The sequence below is a fragment of the Dendrobates tinctorius genome, unplaced genomic scaffold, assembly GCF_039654945.1.
Source record: "Dendrobates tinctorius isolate UK_male_01 unplaced genomic scaffold, ASM3965494v1 ptg000121l, whole genome shotgun sequence".
NCBI lineage: Eukaryota > Metazoa > Chordata > Amphibia > Anura > Dendrobatidae > Dendrobates > Dendrobates tinctorius.
The window spans coordinates 628,232-649,754 of NW_027361789.1; the positions used below are offsets into that span (position 1 = coordinate 628,232).

Sequence of the window (21,523 nt, forward strand, 5' to 3'; positions counted from 1 at the left end):
TCTAAGGTTGATATTTACCATTGAGCACCTAACTTACTGCCGTGCACCTGTCATATTACATTACTAGGATTTTTGCGGTTGACGCTGTTGCAATCAGGGTGGTGAATCAAGCAATAACAATGTTCTAAAGAAAAAATAACCCTACTACAAATAAAAAAACACGAATAATGTGTTTATATGTCCTACCAGCCTGAGGATCAATACGGATTACTCTCCCTCCATTATAGCAAGCAACCCAAAGCTTTCCTTCTGCATCTATGCACATGCCGTCAGGGATCCCTTCATCCTGCTGTAACTTGTAGACATGGCGGCGGTTGGCTGTGGAGAGTAGCAGTTATGGTCATTGACACTGGCTAGTACCAATGCAGGATAGGTACAACTGCATCTTTCACTTATCATGACTCAAAATATAGACATTGTTCAATGGACCTTACAACCAAAGTATGGTAATCAAAAGTCTTGGACCCACAGTAGATGATAAAACCCATTCTGTAGGGAGCTGGCAGATTCCCAGCCGGCTGCCCATGACTTGGCCGGCATTTAACCATGCTTGCTGTATCCAGTGTCTGTAAGTCTATGGGCATTAACAAGTGGTTACTCCCAGAGGCATGTTAGGATGAAATGTTTTCTAAAGGGTGTTGTTGTATTTTCGCATGGCATCTTATTTTACAGAATACATCACTTTGCATGTCATATTTAGAGGCTTGTATTTTTGTAAAATTACACATTCTATGGGGAGAATATATTAGACCTTTTACATCATTTTCATTTAAAAGTGTATTGTAAAGTTGCTATTGGATTTTGCAAGAAAACCGATGTGTGGTATTTTGGCGTAACAGCTGGTTTTCAGTAAAGCACTTATCAATCAATTTATAATGTGCCTCAGCTACATCCCACCGCAGCAGGACCCAAAACCACCCTGGCATGTGACCGCTGCTGTTTAAAGAGAGCATATAGTGTTTTTTCAAATGTCTGCAGCAAAATATCCAATAACAATCGTACCCAATTACTGTGTGTTTGCTGTGTTTTTGCTTGCGTTTTTGCATTTATTTCTGCATTTATTTCATGTGTTTTGGGATCAGATTTCAAACAGTGTTTTTGAATGTGTTTTTTTAAGTACAATAAGGCTATGTGCACACATTGAGTATTTGGGGAGTTTTTTTTACCTCAGTATTTGTAAGCCAAAACCAGGAGTGGGTGATAAATCCAGAAGTGGTGACGTGTTTCTATTATACTTTTCCTCTGATTGTTTCTCTTCTGATTTTGGCTTACAAATACTGATGTATAAAAACTGAACGTGTGCACGTGGCCTAAAGCTTTGATCCTGCAATTAAAAACAAAAACTGCATTTTTTACATGTTTTCTTTTTCAGGATCTCCATAGCAAAAAGCTCACCAAAAACTGCACAAATCAATGTCGTTAAAAACAACGTGGGCATGAGTTTTCATTAACTTTGCTTGGACAGTTAAACACAGCATATTTCCTGCACAATAACACACAGCGGAAAAAACAAGTATTTATGTTACATAGAAACATGGCCTGAGGGTGCTTTCACATTGTGTTGCGTGTCCCCATCGGGGCATATGTCCAAAATCCCCTGCAAATTGGGGTCTGGACATATGCGCCGATGGGGCAATAGACTGCAATGGTGACGGCAGAGCGAATGTGCGCTCTGTCATTCACTTTTTTGGGGAGTGTACGCCTACAGGAGGCGGAAACTCAGATGCAGTCTACTACGTCTCAGTGTCTAAGTAGATTTCCAAAGACAACGTGACCTCATACTTTTAGGCCCTGATTCATTCAGACTAGTGTTTTGTAGGTCAGTGCAAATGACCCCCTATGACCCCCTTCATTGGAGTAAAATGTACAAAACACATTAAGAGGAGCACGTCTGTTAATGAATTTGGTGTCTCTTACATTTGCCGTGCACCTCCGCCAGAAAAGTTACTTCAACCAGGGGCTGGCGTATATTTCTGCAGTAATTTCTGCCCCTTTTTAGCATAAAATATGATGAAATTGCCGGGTGGGCTTCACCACACCCCATCCTGACCCAGCTATTCCCACTCCCAAGGGGAACGACTTGGCCAGGACTTGAGTAAAAATTCCAAAAGCTGCAAAATTTTTGCGCAACTTCTAGGTAAGCTAAATTTTTATGACATTTCAAGGAGTTTTACCCTGGTATTGTGATGATAGCGCATTGATGAATCAGGGCTATATTTTTTATTTTACTCTTCAGTCTATAAATATAACTTACATGTTTTTCCTGTTTTCACGTCATAATCTAATGCATCAACTGTATATGAAAGGCTGTCAATGTAGTACATGGTTTTGTGATCCAAAGACCAGTCTAAACCATTGGAGATATCCACCATGTCAAAGTGTTTCACCACAGAGTGATCTGCATATAAAGTAAAAAGTGAACCCTGGTTCCTCTCCACAACTGCTGGGCGGATCTCCTGGGACATGGTGCCTATGAGGAGATAATGCAAATTAGCATCACAAATGCTTGGGGTCACTTAAGAAAAGAATATTGCAGTGATATTAATTAAAGCCCACAATCATAGTTTGTCATTTCTTCCTGGCTTTTAAAAAGTACAAATACAGAAACTAATAACTACACAATTGTCCATATCGTGACTTGTTCTAAAATATTGATTTAATAGGAAACACACCTATTATTTACAGGGTTTGTCCACCTTACCTTCATAATAATATTTGTGGCACTTACTAATATATAAGTATTACAGATTCTTCTGAAGACTTCTTCACAAACTGCACAGCCCTTCTGTTCTCAAAATTGCTGGTGATGGAGGAGCATGTCAGGTTACCCATGTGACTGTAGGTCTGGCCATATGCCCTTCATAAACTGCCATTTGAGTTTCTGCAGGTGTGGACACACACAGAAGAGGCCCCTGTGCAAGAACAAGGACTCCTTGCAGACTAATAACTCATCATAATGCACCCCTTTATGTTTCTATAACAGAAGATACTTACCACTATGGAGGTGAAAATTGAGACTAATCGTGTGGGCTGTTGAATCTCAACATGTTGAGCAGGATCCCACAACTTTCTACTGCCACTCTTGTAGGGGAAGAGTGCAATGTCACTCTTTCCACTAACCCAACCCAAACTTTATTATGGGGTAGTCCTAAATACAAATTCATTGTCATCCTAAATCCCTATCTATTTAATGCCATAATGTAAACGGTTTTCTAATATATTTTAATTAAAAATTCCCTATCTAACTAAGCATCATAAGGGACAGACACTTCAATCACTTGTGGGGTCAACTCAAGTCTCTGCACACCAGGTATTCTAGCAACATGCGCTCTGTTACTGGCTCGTTACTACTGATCTAAGTCGTCAAGAGAGCGCACCATCATTGTGAACATTGCACAGGGACTTACCCAGCCCCTAAAACGAAGGTCAATGATGATGTTTAGTTTGAAGGAGGAGGCACAGCCTCTACTTCCTGATGACGTTTCATTTAAGTATGCCAACATGCACTGTGATTTTCAAACAAAGCATCATCAAAAAGTAAGTAAAAAAAAAAAAAGAAAAGTGGTTAGTGTAATTAGGGAAGGATAGGGAATTTTTAATAAAAGCATATTAGAAAATAAGTAAAATTTGTATTTTTCACCACCCCCTTCAAGCTTTTATTATCAAACTGTTACTGCTATAATGATCAATACTATTACCATTCAGTAACAGATTAACCCCTTTACCCCCTGAGGTGGTTTGCACGTTAATGACCAGGCCAATCTTTACAATTCTGACCACAACGGATCACGGTGATTCAGAGACTGTTTTTTCATGCCATATTGGTACTTCATGATAGTGGAAAAATTTCTTTGATATGACTTGCGTTTATTTGTGAAAAAGATTTGAAATTTGGCGAAAATTTTGCAATTTTCCAAGTTTGAATTTTTATGCCCTTAAATCACAAATATATGTCACACAAAATAGTTAAGTGACATTTCCCACATGTCTACTTTACATCATCACAATTTTGGAACTTTTTTTTGTTAGGAAGTTATAAGGGTTAAAAGTTGACCAGCGATTTCTCATTTTTACAACAAAATTTACAAAACCATTTTTTTATTAACCACCTCACATTTGAAGTCACTTTGAGGGTTCTATATGGCAAAAAATACCGAAAAGTGACACCATTCTAAAAACTGCACCCCTCAAGGTGCTCAGAACCACATTCAAGAAGTTTATTAACCCTTCAGGTGCTTCACAAAAATTTTTGGAATGTGGAAGAAAATGCACATTTAACTTTTTTTCACAAAAAATTATTTCAGTTCCAAATTGCTTTATTTTGACAAAGATAATATGAAAAAATGGACCCCCAAATTTGTTGTGAAATTTCTCGTGAGCATGCAGATACCTCATATGAGGGAGAAAATCACTGTTTGGGCATACGGCAGGAAGGGAAGGAGCGTCATTTGACTTTTTGAATGCAAAATTTTCCATGTCACGTTTGGAGAGCCTCTGATGTGCCTAAACAGGGAAAATCCCCCACAAGTGACACCATTTTTGGAAACTAGACCCCTCAGGGAACTGAACTAGATGTGTGGTGAGCACATTGAACCCGCAGGTGCTTCACAGAAGTTTATAACGTTGAGCCGTAAGAATAAAAAAAAATCAAATTTTCCCCACAAATGTTTTCAGCACAAAATATTGCATTTTCATAAGGGTAACAAGATAAATTACACCATACAATTTGTTGAGCAATTTCTCCTGGGTACGCCGATACCCAATATGAGGGAGAAAACTACTGTTTAGGTGCATGTCAGGGCTCGGAAGTGAAGGAGTGCCATTTGACTTTTTGAATGTAAAATTTCCTGGAATCATTAGCGGACATCATGTCTCGTTTGGAGAGTACCTGATGTGCTTACAGTGGAAAACCCCCACAAGTGACCCCATTTTGGAAACTATACCCCTCAAGGAATGTATTTCTATGCATGGTGAGCATCTTGAACTACCAGGTGCTTCACAGTAGTTTATAATGTTGAGCTGTGAAAATAAAAAAAGTCACATTTTCCCCACAAAAATGTAATTTTGGCCCCAAATTTTGCATTTTCATAAAGGTAACTGGAAAAATTTGTTTGTGCAATTTCTCCTGCGTACGCTGATATCCCATATGTGGGGGAATACTACTTTTGACACAGTGCAAAGCTCAAAAGGAAAGAGGCACCATATTGGAGTTCAGATTTTGCTGGAATGGTTTGAGGGTGCTATGTCACATTGGCAGAGCCCCTAAGGTGCCAGAACAACAGAAACCCCTTATATGTGAACTCATTTTACATTCTCTCTCCCCAATGAATTCATTTAGTGGGGCAATGATTATATTGACACCACATGTGCTTCACATAATTTTATACTGAGAGGTGAAGAAAGAATAAATTACATTTTTACCACTAAAATGTTATTTTAGCCCCAAGTTTTTAATTTTCTAAGGGCTAATAGGACATTTTTTTTACAACAAACTGAGGTCCATTTTTCCTACATGTGATTGGAAAATATTTTTCAGCCACAGTGCAAAGCTCAGAAGGCAAGGAGCGCCAGATTTTACTGCTATGGTTTGCAGGTGCCATGACCCACCGGAAGAACCCATGAGGTGCCAAAACAGCAGAACTCCCCCATAAGTGACCCCATTTTACAAACTAAACCTCTCAATTCATCTAGGGGTGGAGTAATCATATTGACACTACGGGTTTGTCACAGAATTTTATACCATTGGGCAGTGAAGAAAAAATAACTAATTTTTACGAACAAAATTTTGTTTTAGCCCTATATTTTACATTTTCACACAGGAAGTGGGTAAAAATGGCACCAGAATGTGTCCCTCAATTTCTACTGAACATGTCAATACACCATATGTGACTGTACAGTACTACTTAGCCATACAGAGAGACTCGGGAGGAACGGAGTGCTATTTACCTCTTGAAGCGCAGATGTTTCCTAGAACAGTTTGCGGACACCACACACAGAACCCCTAATTTGCTAGAAGAGCAGAATCCCCCCTCAAGTGACCCAATTTTGGAAACTGTACCCCTTGGGGAGCTTATCTAAAGGTGCAGTGACAATTTTGACTCCATTGGTATTTTCCAGAAACAAGCAGCAATGTATGTTGCCGAGTGAAAATCGCAAACTGCCATTGTAGTGACCAGTACATTGCAGTCACCAGTGCGTTATGCCCAACCCGTGCTTCTGGAGGCATGCACGCATTAATTTAGGCAGGCTCTCATCACTTCAGAAATGCCAAACGTGGATGCAATATGTGGTTTAGGTACACTGTGGGGTTCAGAAGGAAGGTGGGGCATTTGGATTTGCCTTCAGACATATACGTTTTCAAGAAGAAGTGAGCAGCTAGATTTTGCAAAAATAAAACTTCACGGGAGAGCTTCTTTAAATAAAAAGTACAGCCCCAGATTGGTGATAGGTACTTTAAAGGACTTATTTGTTTTTTATATTTTTTTTTCCATTTTGGGTTGTAATTTGGTGTTTTGGGGAAAATTATTAGGTTTTCTATCAAGTTATTGTCTAAAGTTACAATGGTTTCAGTTTACAATAGTTGTCCTGGAATTAACCTGGTATTAATGTTGTAACTTGGTGGACCACTACAAATACTGTTATTTCCCTCTAGGGGTATGTTTCCACGTGGCGTAATACATCAGGATTTGCTGCGGATTGAACGCTGCGTACAGCTGCAGCGTTCAGTCCTCAGCGTCCAGATATAACAGCATAGTGGAGGGGATTTTATGAAATCCCATCTCCACTATGTGTACAAAGATGCAGGTGACACACCCACGAAACCGGTCATGCGGTGCGTCTTTATAGACCACAGCATGTCTATTTATCTTGCGGAGATGGAGCGTCCCAGTCTATGGATAAGATGCAGTGATTCCGCATGTGTTCAATGAACACATGCATTATCACCACACGTAAAAAGGGGGCAGCGCTTTGGGCGGAGCGGGCTTTCCACTGCGTCCAAAGCGCTGCTACTACGCAACGTGGAAACATACCATTATAGCTAATCATGGTCTTATATTGGAGGACTCTACCAATCCATAGATTACATGATTGGACACTTCCCCAGCAATATCAGATAATTTCCAGAACCCACATAGTTGATATATGACATATGATCACCAGATTGGCTTTTTTAATGCTTTTTTAGTTTCGATTTTTTTTGTTAGAAGGAGACATTTTGGTAAGAACCATTTTAACTAGTAATGAAAAATATATTCTATTGCACCTGCAAAGAATCTTCCTTTTGGATCCACTTTTCCATCATTGAAACGATTGTTTGGTTTATCTTCATCAACTTGAGCAAGGGGGGTTACGGATTGGTCTTCCCAATTCAGTGCAGCAAATGTAGTGCCTGTGGCAACTACATAGCCACCAGACTTTCGAAGGGCAACTGAGCCGACTGGTTCCTCTACAGAGACGACAAAATAAGTTGACATCTTCATTAATAAACTGAAAATTAGAATTATATACAATTTAAAAGGAAACGGTCATGTCCCGTTATACTAATAAGTAGGGTTAATCTGCAAGATAATAGCATTCAAAAGTTGCCTGGCCACATTACTGAAATCATGGCTAATGGGAAGAAATTAACTTTTCTCCTCCCGGGAGCCACCAGAGGCCAGGAATGGATTCAGTCACCACTCTGGATACAGTGAGCAGTGGCTGTAAGCACCCCCTGGCACTTTCATTAACAACTTGCTCTGCAGCGCATCAGTGCAGAATGAACTGTCAAAGTGCCGGGTCGAGCTTACAGCCGCCGCTCATTGTGTACTGTAGTCACTATGATTGAAAGTTGGCAGCTCCCAGGAGTATTAAAGTTCAGTTTCTCCCAGTAGCAGTGCTTTCAATAAGGCAGTCAGGGAACTTTGTAACACTTTTAACCTGCAGATTAGCCCTACATCTGCAGGTTACTAGCATTTGAGCACAAGGCAAGTTCCCTTTAACCTATAGGGTGCATTAAAAAAGAATTCATACTCCATGAACTTTTCCACATTTTTTTCACGTCTCATACATACACGTAAATGTATTTTAGTGGGATTTTATGTGATAAACCAACAAAAAGTAACAAGCATTTGTGAAGTGTAAAGGAAATAATACATGGTTTTCTAATTATTTAAAACAATATAAATCTGAAAATTGAATAAAAAATAAAATGCTGAGGGACCATTTGCCTACTAAAGTCATTTAATTAGTAAATTGAGTCCACCTGTGTGTAATTTATTCTCAGAGAAAACAGAAAGCAAAAAACACAAATATCCTGAACTAAAAAGTAAAAAATAAACTGCAAATAATGCATAAAGGTAATAATAATAAGAGTATTTAGTAAACATAATTTTGATCAAAATAATGTACAAGCCATCCCGCCACATCACGGCAACCCTTGTGGGACAGTCCCTACTCTAGTATTTAAAACCTTTTTACTTGCCAAGTGACGTGAATGTGAACATTACCGCCCTCCCGATGCAATAGCATCGGGCCTCCATCCAATATATCACATAAAATCCAAATAAAAAACATCTAAGTTTGTAGGTGTAATGTGAAAAAATGTGAAAAAATTCATAGGGTATGAATAGTTTTTCAAGGCACTGTATGTAGCTTAGATTTAATGTAAGCTCAATTAAGCATAGCCAATTTGTTCTTCAACCACACATACTTAGGTATCTTTATGAGAGTACTGGAATCAACTATAGCATTCAATATAACAATGTAAAAAGGTAAATTAAAAAAGAATTGTTACGTATACACTGATGACGGACCAATATATAATACACTCACTGGCCACTTTATTAGGTACACCTGTCCAACTGTGTGTTAAGACTTAATTTCTAATCAGTCAATCACATGGCGGCAACTCAGTGCATTTAGGCATGTAGACATGGTCAAGACAATCTCCTGCAGTTCAAACCGAGCATCAGTATGGGGAAGAAAGGTGATTTGAGTGCCTTTGAACGTGGCATGATTGTTGGTGCCAGAAGGGCTGGTCTGAGAATTTCAGAAACTGCTGATCTACTGGGATTTTCACGCACAACCATCTCTAGGGTTTACAGAGAATGGTCCGAAAAAGAAAAAAAATCCAGTGAGCGGCAGTTCTGTGGCCGGAAATGCCATGTTGATGCCAGAGGTCAGAGGAGAATGGGCAGACTGGTTCGAGCTGATAGAAAGGCAACAGTGACTCAAATTGCCACCCGTTACAACCAAGGTAGGCAGAAGAGCATCTCTGAACGCACAGTGCGTCGAACTTTGAGGCAGATGGGCTACAGCAGCAGAAGACCACACTGGGTACCACTCCTCTCAGCTAAGAACAGGAAACTGAGGCTACAATTTGCACAAGCTCATCGAAATTGGACAGTAGAAGATTGGAAAAACGTTGCCTGGTCTGATGAGTCTCGATTTCTGCTGCGACATTCGGATGGTAGGGTCAGAATTTGGCGTAAACAACATGAAAGCATGGATCCATCCTGCCTTGTATCAACGGTTCAGGCTGGTGGTGGTGGTGTCATGGTGTGGGGAATTTTTTCTGGGCACTCTTTGGGCCCCTTGGTACCAATTGAGCATCGTTGCAATGCCACAGCCTACCTGAGTATTGTTGCTGACCATGTCCATCCCTTTATGACCACAATGTACCCAACATCTGATGGCTACTTTCAGCAGGATAATGCGCCATGTCATAAAGCTCGAATCATCTCAGATTGGTTTCTTGAACATGACAATGAGTTTACTGTACTCAAATGGCCTCCTCAGTCACCAGATCTCAATCCAATAGAGCATCTTTGGGATGTGGTGGAACGGGAGATTCGCATCAGGGATGTGCAGCCGACAAATCTGCGCCAACTGTGTGATGCCATCATGTCAATATGGTCCAAAATCTCTGAGGAATGCTTCCAGCACCTTGTTGAATCTCTGCCACGAAGAATTGAGGCAGTTCTGAAGGCAAAAGGGGGTCCAACCCCTTACTAGCATGGTGTACCTAATAAAGTGGCCAGTGAGTGTATATAATTAGTCCAGTAATTGCTTGCATCTGAATATGTAATAGATCCCAATCATAATGGTTTCAGACCCCTGAAAACAACTAATTTTGTAAGTGGGACATTTACCTAAAGATACACTTTGGATTTTGTTAGTAGTGGGGTCCCAGCGACAGACCTTCTGTCCTGTAATATCAACGTATACTAAAAGACTTTCCCTTTCATCCCAGACTGGTGACTCCCCTATTCGATACCTCTCAGTGATTACACATTCAATCTTGATAGAAGACATGGCTCTGAATTGATGGAGACATTAAAACAAATTATGAATACATAGAATTGTAAATCAGACATACTGATCATACAGTACATATAGCATTCAAGAGCATGGCTGCAATGACAGCTGTCTTATGTTAGTTAGGTTGAAACTGGGTCGGATCACATGCTCACCTGATCATTTGCCTTGGTGTGGTTAGATACACCTCTGGGTCATAAACTATGTTTTGTGGCACCGGGGCAAGAATTCAGTTTGGTGACACCCCCCCGCCCCTTCCCAAGAACATATGCGATTTGCACACTTAGTCAAGTGCCAACGACTTGCTCACCCTAATTCAATGTTCATTGAAAAACTGAGAGAAGCAGGAAGAGAAGCTCATTGTCACAGGACCATGAGTATGAAAAGCGCATATGAGTGAAGTGGCCATGTGATGGCTGTTGTAACCTGCAAGCAGAGTTGAATCCTGACAGTAAGGATATTACACGCTTTTAGGATTGACTACAGAGCTTCATTTTATAATTAAAGGGTGCAGCCAGGTTTGAAATGAAAGTCTGCAGTCACTATAGGTGGCTGCAGGCTTCTGAATTCTCACAGAAAGATTTGCATATTTCTGGCCACCTCCTGACTAGACATGTCCAGCCTCGCTCAATTCACTTTCAATGAGTCAGGCCACGCATGATTAGTCAGCACGTGACCACGTGTGAAAATCGCTGGCACGAGAGAATCCTGATAGTGTGCAACACACACTGTGAGAATTCAGAAATCTGCACAGTCACATAGAATTGACTGCAGACTCATCACAAACTTAGACAACTTCTTTAATGCTCGTAACATAAATAAAAATATGAGAATTAGTCAGTGTCACAAAAAAAAATTACCTCTAGATACCTGATAGATGACGTGGTCTCTGGAGTCATTCTATTACTTTTCTTCTTCATCTTGTCCAGATGCTAAGATGAGTTTTCTCACTCACAGCTTGTCTCTGCAGACTTTCATGTTCTCCAGTCTACCCAACACCCTCGCTCCCCATACTGTGTCTGCATACATTTTCCCCTTGTTCCTCCCACTATGTCCATACCCATACCGCCACTCACCATACTGTGTCTGCACCCATTCCCCCATCTCACCTCTTCCTCATATTGTGTCTTCAAATTCAAATACACCCCCACACACATAGTAAATACCTCCCCACACAAAGTAAATACTCAACATACACACAAACACAGTAAACACCCCCCACACACATAGAAAAATACACCTTCCCAAACACACACACAGTAAATACACCCCCCACATCCAGTAAATCCCCTCCAAGCAGTAAATACCCCACCATACACAGTAAATATTCCCCCAGTCCCGTTACACTAAATCTACCCACCATATTCAGTGTCTTCAGCTCCACTAACATGGAGCACTTACCACCATGCTCTCCACGCCGGCGAGTAACGTCAACAGCGTGATCACATGACCTGATCACGCTGCTGATGTCACTCTGACCCGGTGGTCAGAGATTCAATTGTATCCGTGTCTGAAAGAAACTGGGAGCCGGCGCGCTACGGCTTCTCTGAACCAGCTGTCACCTTGACAGCCCGCTTAGAGAACTGCCGACTCCCAGTCTCCAGGGGGCTACAGAATGCAGTCGGGGGGGAAACACTTTGGACCGCAGCAGCATTAGGTGGCCCGACTGTGTCCCCCGCCAGCTGCGCCCAGGGCACATGCCCCGGCAGCCCCCTTTCCTAGATACTCTGTCAAGACCGCTTGGTTGTAATGTTTGTAAAATTACCATCAAGTCACACTTGGACTTTTTGAGTAATGCTAGATTTTGTAAGGTTTGTTGGATAGTATGAAAAATATAGGATTGTCTTTGCCAAATTCAAGTAAGATATGTAACAAATAATTTAATTCAGAATGTCATAAACATAAAGATTACAAATGTTCCTGGAGGCATTCAGAATATTCCAGAAACAGGCCAAAGACATATACACCACATAAGACTAGAAGAGATTAAAACATACCAGGATTCTGCACGGTTTTTCTAAATCACCATAACGAACCAACACAAAAACTGCTTGCCCGAGAACTGCTGCATTTACAAGATTTGGATTTTTTTTCTCAGCAATCAGAAAGATTCTTTTTGAAAACTTGAAGGAGCAGTGAAAGGCCTGATCTCACAAATAGGACGCTCTCCTCTGTAAGTTCATTTCCTGCAACTCTCTCGCCTGCTGAGCGGTCAAAGGATCAACAAAAAAAAAGGATCCAGCAGTTATCCAAGTAGGCCACCTATTGGAGCAGCGCAGCATGCCACTGACAGGCGTAGAGAAGGGACATGAAATTCAATGGAATTTTTACACATCCTAGTAAAGGGGAAGGTTTGATATTTTTTTTTCCTTTTCTTTTTTTTCAGGTCAAAAACTTTAAGGCAGATTTTACTAATTATTATAAGAATTATTGAAAAGCATATAGGAAAGATATATATCTTTGTACCGTGTTAGCCTGTAGATAGAAAAATATGGGAGAGGGAGAAACATAAATATTGGACCAGTTCATAGATAAGGAGTCTGGATGTTTTATTGTCCTCTGATTGCGGTCTCCTAATGTGTTGTGATGGCCCCGGGACGAAGCCGCCAGTCGCAGCCGCGATACGCGTGGGGCCTGCCTACACCCCCTTTCTTTAACCCCTTTGGAACTCTTGCAGCTCTGACCTGTATCTGGTGGTTCTAATTTGCTCGTTATGCATCCACTGCAACTTTGCAATTTCAGCCATGGTATAACCATTCTTGGGCGTCTTTTGCACTAGGCAATTTCACTCTGTCGTTAGTTTCACATGCTTTAGGGCAGTTAGGATTTACATTTTTTCTTACATTGATTTATTATATGCTTGATATCAAGTCCGTTTTTCTGCCTTATCTTTGCCTGCAATGTACATGGCTGTCTTGTTATATAGAATTGTGCCTGTTTATGGGTGGCTGTGAATAGTCCAATATGGGCCTTATCTTAGGTTCATATTGCCTTTTTTGGGGGTGTCTGGGTTATTGGTTCTTTGTTTGTATTTTAAATGTTTTTAGCTTATTGTATCCAATATGAAAAAAAGGTTTTTTTATTGTCTATTGGGATGTGCATAGCATCATTAGCCTAGTCTTTTTCTCCCTTTTTTTTTTTTTTTTTTTTTTTTTTTTTTAAGAGTTTTACATGTGACATACAGCCAACATCTTCATCATCACAACAAAGAGGATTACAAGAGAAACTGGATTCAGACAAGACATCTAGTACCACTAGGGCAGGTGTCACCACCCGACACCTGGGCAAGTGCCAAGGACCTGGACAGACTCACCGTTGGTAGGGGCGTAACTACTGCAATCGCAGCAGTCACCGCTCCAACCACCTCGGCCCGATAGGTGAGGGGCCCAACAATGCCAGCAAATACTTCAGGTGGATATGCGTCCTCGGACACACATTCAGCTGAAGTGTGTTGCAATGCACAGACCCATTGGGTCCGTTCCTGAGAATACATGCTGCCGGCCAATTAGAGGCCAGCAGCTGACGTAGGTGTGCACGTCACCAGTGGCACATGGCAGTGACGTCATGTGCTCCTGTTGCTTGTACTCTGAAGTTAGCTGCCAGCTTTAGAAGAGGACGCCGCTCAGTGGGGGAGCGGAAGAAAGGTTAGATTTTTTTTATTCATATCAGTGGCCATACTTCTACATAGATGACTATGGGCTGTGTATTATACTACATTGATGACCAAGGGCTGTGCATTATACTATATGTATGACTATGGGCTGTACATTATAAAAGGAGGTGCATTATACTATATGGAGGAATATGGGCTTGCATTCTACTATATGAAGGACTATGAGCTGTGCATTATATTATATGAAGGATATGGGCTGTGTAAGATAATAATATTGAGGACTATTGGCTATGCATTATATATAGAGGTGCATTATGCAATATGGAGGACTATAGGAGTACATTATATTATATTGAGAATTATGGGCTGTGCATTGTACTACTGTATGTGGAGGAATATGGGCTGTGCATTACACTATATGGAGGACTATGGGATGCATTATATTTATGTATGGTGTTGAAGAATTTACAATAAATATCACTCATGTAATGTGAGAAGGGAAATCTTTGGCATTGAACTACGGTATACCTATTTCTCTGCTGTATCTGTGCATCATGAATCGTGGTATATGTTAAAGGGGCCCACAAAAACCCAGAGCCGGCCTAAGTACCACTGTACAGTATTAAAAGGGTTTTCTGGGTTAAGCATACATTTCTGCAGTGTGCCTAAGTTACTGCAAATTGCCACATTTTGACAGCATACTGTCATGGTTCTTCTCCGCCAGCTAGAGAAATCTTCACGTGACTGCAAGGATATGCAATTTGTGCAGTTGCGGTCCTGCGCCAACTAGCTTCTCATCTGATTCTCTCGACAGAACATTGAGAGATGCTAGAAAAGTTGCCATTCTGCACATGACTAAAAGTATTCAAATTACATACTTACCGTCAACTGATGCCCGCACAAACTGGCAAAAGAAGGGAATCCTGACAGTGTGTGTGTTGCAGACTGGCAGGATTTGGTAATCTGCAGTCACATAGAGTTGAAGAAAAAAAATCTATGCATAGCCCCGAAAACCCCACTAAAGGTAATCTGTGACTAGGTTTTTGTTCACACATCTGAGAGTAGCATGGTGCAGGGGCAGAGACCCTGATTCCAGCAATATATCTCTTATTGAGCTGCTTGCTGCAGTTTTGATAAAATCAATTTTTATTGTTCTGCAGATCTAAAAGTTCTTGAATGATGAGCTCTGTATAACCCCTTCAACAACACTGATTGACAGCTTTCTCTATGTACACATTGTGGAGGCAGAAAGCTGGAAATCAATGGTGGGGGAGGAATTATACAAAGCTCTTGAATATGGAGGACTACATGTCAGTAAGTTAACTATTCCTCCATTGATAACCTGCTGCTGATAAAACAGTGAATTTATGAAAACAACAGCAAGCAGCAGAGCAAGTGACACATCACAGGAATCAGGATCTTTGTCTCTACATTATGATGCCGTCAGATTAATTGGCAAAAACCTGTTAACAGATTCACATTATAAAACTCTAACAATGCAAACCCCGTCATCTGCTCATTTTTCATCACAGTCAGTCCCTTCTCAACACATGCCTGCAGCTGTTGTACATTCCAGCTCCTATTAGAATATGAAAACAGAAAAAAAATCATAGATGACAAGAAATAACTGCTTGAAAGGTTATTCCAATCTCAGCTATCCAAGCGCTGTCACCTGAGGTGTAACTACGGAATGAGCTGATTGCAAGTGAGCGGCACAGTTTCTATAATAACTCATGTACCAATGAATGGAAGTTCTGGAAACAGTGCAATGCATTTTCTGTAACCCAAGAGACTGATTTTCCAAGGATTTGCAATACTGCATTGTGTTACATATATCCAGTTTCCAATTGTAAAAGTATTTCAGTACAGAATACAGGCTGTCCTTTACCTTTTCTATAATACAGACATCATAAAGGTATGAAATAAGATATTACCTAGAGATATCGGGGCCCAGAGTCCCTGCAGTGACCTGATGCAACAGGTTGGGATAATTCCTGTTTTATATGTTTAAAGCCTATTAATATTTAACTCCAGGAGTTGAAGCACCTTTGATACATCTAAAAGACTGTAGCTGAGTATTAGCAAAATATTCCTGTCTTTTCAGGCAGAAATTTTAGGCTTCTTCAGCACTTTCTTCATGCACTGGTATTCCGCAAAGAAGTCCATTCTTACTAGCCCAGCACAAATCTATAACCAGAGCCTTAACAGATCCTTACCACCTCTACAAAGTCAATCCATAAAATGTTAGCAAATTCAGCTTTGTATAGTTTGTCATTGGTACATTTTAAATGTCCCCTCAATCAAAGTCAATGCTGGAAATCCTGAACCTACAATGTGTGCCAACTGGGTAATGGGTGGGCTGATTAAGCAATAACTGCTGGTAGAGAGAAAGCAAGCTAATTTATAAAAAAATAATTGTTTAAGTTTCCAAAAATGATAAAAAAAAGTGTAATCACCATGTGAACCTAAGGTTGAGAACTTGTAAATAATTTAAAATGGTGTAAATCTGATATAATTCCTTAAGATTTCGAGCATAATAAAAAGAGGCAGAAGTAGCATAAACCAGACTGTCCCAGCAGGTGTGAACTTTTTCATCATATTCTAACTTTAGAAAAAAATGTTAGTGGCGTAACTACAAAGTTATGGGCCCCAATGCGAACTTTCAAATGGGCCCCCCTTGCCAAAATACACGTGTGGCTCAGCTCCGTACACCTCGTACACAAGGGGCTCATCTCCTTACACCTCGTACACGCGCGGCTCAGCTCCGTACACCTCGTACACGCGCAGCTCAGCTCCTTACACCCTGTAAACCCCTCCTGACCCCATACATAAACTTACCCTCACCCAGCACCATGACAACCAGCACAGCAGAGTCCTGCATACACAGAGGCTTCTGATCATGTGACCCCTGACTCCTCCCCTCCTGTGACCTCATCACAGGTCCTGTGCTCACAGAGTAGCCATTGTGTGCTCCTGAATGCGCGCCTTCCCCCTGCACTCTGTAGTCACGGAGCTCCATGTGACTGGTCACAGAGTTATTGCAGCAGGTCTTATCCTCCATCACCTGAGACATAACCAAGTCCATGCTGGAGGAGGGGGCGCAGGACGTGATCGAAGCCCAGGTCCCACATGAAGCCGGTTGCTTCTTTGCTGGACTGGGCAAGCCCCAAGCACTCCACGGCGCCGTCGCAGCTGCGACCTCGGTAGTTACGCCCCTGAATGTTAGTATATTAATAAGTCACAAAACTAAAATACTGCATATGATGCATGTGTGTTCTAGGTACACATTAGCGTTTCTGTTCGTAGCGTATCGTCTGCATGCGCAAACTCATGCCAAAACGCATTTAAATGCATGCTTACGCTGCATTTTTTATCCACATCAGCTTACGCATGACGCCCAAAAAAACACTGTGTGTACATGTGTTTGTATGGGTTTTGGCATGCGTTTGCGTTGTTTTAGCTCATGCGTTCGAAATTTCCAGGAGAATTCCCTTGAAACAAGCCACGTCCAATGGGCATGTATCATGGGAATTCTGCATATAGACCCTCGCTCAGATGAAATCCTCATCTATTGCTGCTGTATCCAGCTGCAAGATGGATCTTGGCATCGAGAGCTTCTATCGTAATCTGGACTTGCAATTGAAATTGGCTTTTGCCTTTGCTGTGGCTTGTGAAGAAGAAAGAAGAAGTCAAAGATGGAGAAGACGTCGTTGGCACTACTGGCAACACCCCATATTTGAAGTTAGTGAGAGCCGTGGAGCCTACTACTCGTTGTACACCGAACTGCATGAAAACCCAGAGAAGTATTACAACTACACGAGGATGTCAGAATAGAACTTCAATGGCTTGCTGCAACGTGTCCGAGAATCTATCACCATGCAGGACACACAACTACGTCGAGCAATTCCTGCTGAGAAACGTCTGTTGGTGACCCGAGGTATGTAATTTTTAAAAAGAAACACATGTCATTATTATTGTTATAAAAGCCATCTACTGATTTTTTTTATTTACATTTTCGGTTCTGCAGATTCCTGGCTACCGGAAAGACCTTAAGATCTCTACATTTTCAATTCCGGATTGGAGTGGCCACCCTTTCTGGGATAGTCGCAGACACCTGCTGTGCTTTATGTGATGTTCTGCGTGAATTCCTCCCCCAACCCACAACTGAACTCTGGCTGGAAAATGCTGCAAAATTCCAAGACATTTGTCCTGGAATTTTCCAAACTGTTTGGGGGCTGTGAACGGCAAACACATTCAGATTGTGAAACCTGCTGGAAGTGGATCTGAGTATTTCAATTACAAAAAATACTTTTCGATAGTTCTCATGGCGATTGCAGATGCTGACTGTTGATTTGCCGCCGTGTACGTTGGCTCATTTGGATGAGCAAATGACTCTCAGACTTACAAAGACTCTGACATGGGCCAACGTTTGTATGGCAATAATTTCAATTTTCCAACACCACAAACTCTTCCGAACACTGAAGGACCGCCAATGCCGTTTGTTGTGGTTGAGGATGAGGCGGTTCAAATGTGTGCCAACCTCATAAAACCATACTTGAGTCGGGACTTGAATCACACAAAAAGTATTTACAACTACCGATTGACAAGGGCACGAAGAACTGTGGAGTGTGCCTTTGGATTTCTGGCATCTAAATGGCGCATTTTGGGAACAGCCATCAATCTAAAAACAGAAAGTTGATGAGGTAGTGAAAGCGTGTGTTGTTCTGCACAAAGTGGTTTAGTACCGTGTTAGCCAGTAGAAAAAAATATATAAAGTGCTCTCAGTGAGAGAAACAAAATAGGAATCTTGTGGGTATGATACCTTTTAATGGCTACCAAATAATAGTGAATGTTGTTACAAAGCAAGCTTTCGGGACTGCTTATGTCCCTTCAGCCTGATGAAGGGACATAAGCAGTCCCGAAAGCTTGCTTTGTAACAACATTCACTATTATTTGTTAGCCATTAAAAGGTATCATACCCACAAGATTCCTATTTTGTTTCTCTCACTGAGAGCACTTTATATATTTTTGTTCTGCACATTTACATCATAGAGAAAGAGCGGCAACAATTAGAACTTGACGAACCTGAAGTTAGCACATTGCATGATTAACAAGATCACCCTCTGAGGAGTACATTGGAAGTTATCCAAATGAGGGATCACTTTGCTGCTTACTTTGTTTCTGTTATTGGACGTGTGTCATGGCAAGACAAAATTGTTTAATATGCTTGTAAATGTACCTGTATTGTTTGCTAACTTTAACAATAATAACATCTCACCCGTTATACAATACACACGTGTGCGTTGTCAAATAAAGAGATAAACACAGTGATTGAGAAAACAAAACTTTTTATTAACAAAAAATTTTAATTTAACAAACATAATTTAGCAAACAATAATTAAAAATTGGTGTTTAGGATCAGCGTTGGTTGGAAGGTGTGACATTGTAGACCAGAGGGGTGTTGGGCTGGGATGATTGGTTAGGAATGGGTGAGGGAGTGGTTACAGGGGAAATGGCAACAAAATGGAGGATTGGCTGTAATAATGAAAACAAGGAGGGCACAACCAAATAGAAGTTAGGGATCCTCCTGCAGTCAGTAAAAACATACACTAGAAGAAATAGAAAAAGCTACTGACCAAAGAAAGCAGGGATCACCAGTAAATATTATAAATTTTATTAGACAACCATAAACATCACCATATAAAAACATTTAAAAGTCATAAGACATGACAAGACAATCTTGTCATGTCTTATGACTTTTAAATGTTTTTATATGGTGATGTTTATGGTTGTCTAATAAAATTTAGAATATTTACTGGTGATCCCTGCTTTCTTTGGTCAGTATCTTTTTCTATTTCTTCTAAAATGGAGGATTGGGTCATTGGGGAAGAAGACACATTAGGAGTGGAATACAAATTGGAATGTATAGACACAGAAGGGACAGACACATTGGAAGGGACAGACACAAGGGAAGGTGTAGACAGATTGGATAACAAAGACATTGGGAGGGGAGGACGTAGGTGGAGGGTGATTTTTTTGGGACAAATTCCTTTTCCGTGGGTTTTTTCTTTGGGTGCTGAGTGGTCCCCTTTTTTGATGTTCCCTCGGCATTTCTTGCTTTCCATACAGTAGGTGCTGCACTCGGCGGCGTGATGGGTGCTACAAGCTGGAGGGGTGCTGCACTCGGCTGCGTGGTGGGTGCTGCAAGCTGGAGGGTTGATGCACTTGACTGCATGGTGGTTGCTGCAAGCTGGAGGGGTGCTGCACTCGGCTGCTTTGTGGGTGCTGCAAGCTGGAGGAGTGCTGTACTCGGCTGCGTGGTATAGTTGGGAACTGTAGGAGGATAGTTCACTTGCCACTGGTGTTGTGCTGGCCCTTGTTGCCCTGTAGGAAAAGAACTGTGTGGCTGCTAGAGACATCTTGACTGCAGTTGGGACTGCTGTATGGCATCGCTGTAAGCAGCCTGACAGGCCCTCATTACATACAGCTGGAGGTCAGGAGGCAGGTTTTCCGACACGCCCCTCTCTATTGCAGAAAAAAAATGTCTCACCGGTCTCTGAAGGTCAGCTTCCGGGCGGTCATGGCATCTGTGGACATCCTGGAAAAGTGTGTTCACATGATTGAACCAACTGTCCAGTCTATCTCCAAACACCTTCATCCCATCCTGGAACATCGAGCTTAAATGAATAAACTCGGGTATGATTGACTTCTCCCAGGCCCTCTGCCGCTTGTGAGCAGACCCAACAAAACCAGTGTCAGAGGGCTGGGAGAGGGGAAAACCTGATGGACCGGCTGCCTGTTCCCCAGCCTGTGAAGCCTGCCTGGTTGAGCCATCACTGGTGGATGATTGGGACTGTTCAGTGGCTGTTTGAGTAGTGACCGCTCCAACTGAGGAATATCCAGGTTGTGTGGTGCTGCTGTAGTAATTGCAGGTACGCGGAATGCAGTGATGAGACGGGAGACGGGATGAACTTAAGATGTAACTTTTTATATATATGTATACTTACAGGGGCTATCCTGAGTAACCAACAAGCTAATGGGTCACCCTCCCAGGGCTGTGGGGTACTCGGTACCGGGCCGGAATCAGTGGGATGTGTCACAGCAGCGGTGACCCGGACCGTGGCCCTGGGCGCCCAAGTAATAGGAAGATGTGAATGGTGGAATGTAGTTACATGAATAGTTCGTGACGCCACCTGTGGTGCTCGGCAAGGGAGTTGTTAAGCCGACGCTGCATGCAGATCCGCTGAGACTGGTGGTATGGCGCAGCAAAGATATAAAAGCTCCCCACAGATGAAGCTGTAGTCCCAGGGCAGTGTAGATGTGGTTCGCACGGGGATATAGCGGTGCCGGAAAGGTAGGAAGCAGACAAGACACAGCGGGGTGCAATTTCTGTACCTTTACTTGATAACTGCAGTCCAGGTCCTGATTACAGATGGTACTGGAGCAGGCTAGCCTGGAAGCAATTCAGGGATGCTCTCTCAGCAGATGGGTTGTGCAGTTTCCTTACTAGCGCTTGTTTGCGGGATCTCTAGTACTGAGTTACACTGAAGTTCCTCCTGTCAGATGTTCTCAAGAACCTCACTTGCACGGCAGACAGCTGTAGCCTATCTC

At 41.7% G+C, this 21,523-nt stretch overlaps 1 protein-coding gene across 6 annotated transcripts in view; it reads right to left on the reverse strand.

Annotated features, from left to right (window-relative positions):
* LOC141046821 (regucalcin) overlaps positions 1 to 21,523 on the reverse strand; it is a 188,787-nt gene that overhangs the window by 16,853 nt on the left and 150,411 nt on the right. For 4 of the 6 annotated variants that reach the window (XM_073541447.1, XM_073541445.1, XM_073541448.1 and 1 more), the window contains 4 exons: positions 10,134 to 10,300; positions 7,265 to 7,447; positions 2,255 to 2,470; positions 187 to 318 (listed from right to left, as the gene is read on the reverse strand). In XM_073541447.1, coding sequence (XP_073397548.1) covers positions 187 to 318; positions 2,255 to 2,470; positions 7,265 to 7,447; positions 10,134 to 10,300 — 698 coding nt within the window. Of the gene's footprint in view, positions 1 to 186; positions 319 to 2,254; positions 2,471 to 7,264; positions 7,448 to 10,133; positions 10,301 to 12,296; positions 12,519 to 15,846; positions 15,995 to 21,523 lie in introns of those variants that run through there. The other 2 variants (XM_073541451.1, XM_073541450.1) reach the window with 2 other exon arrangements.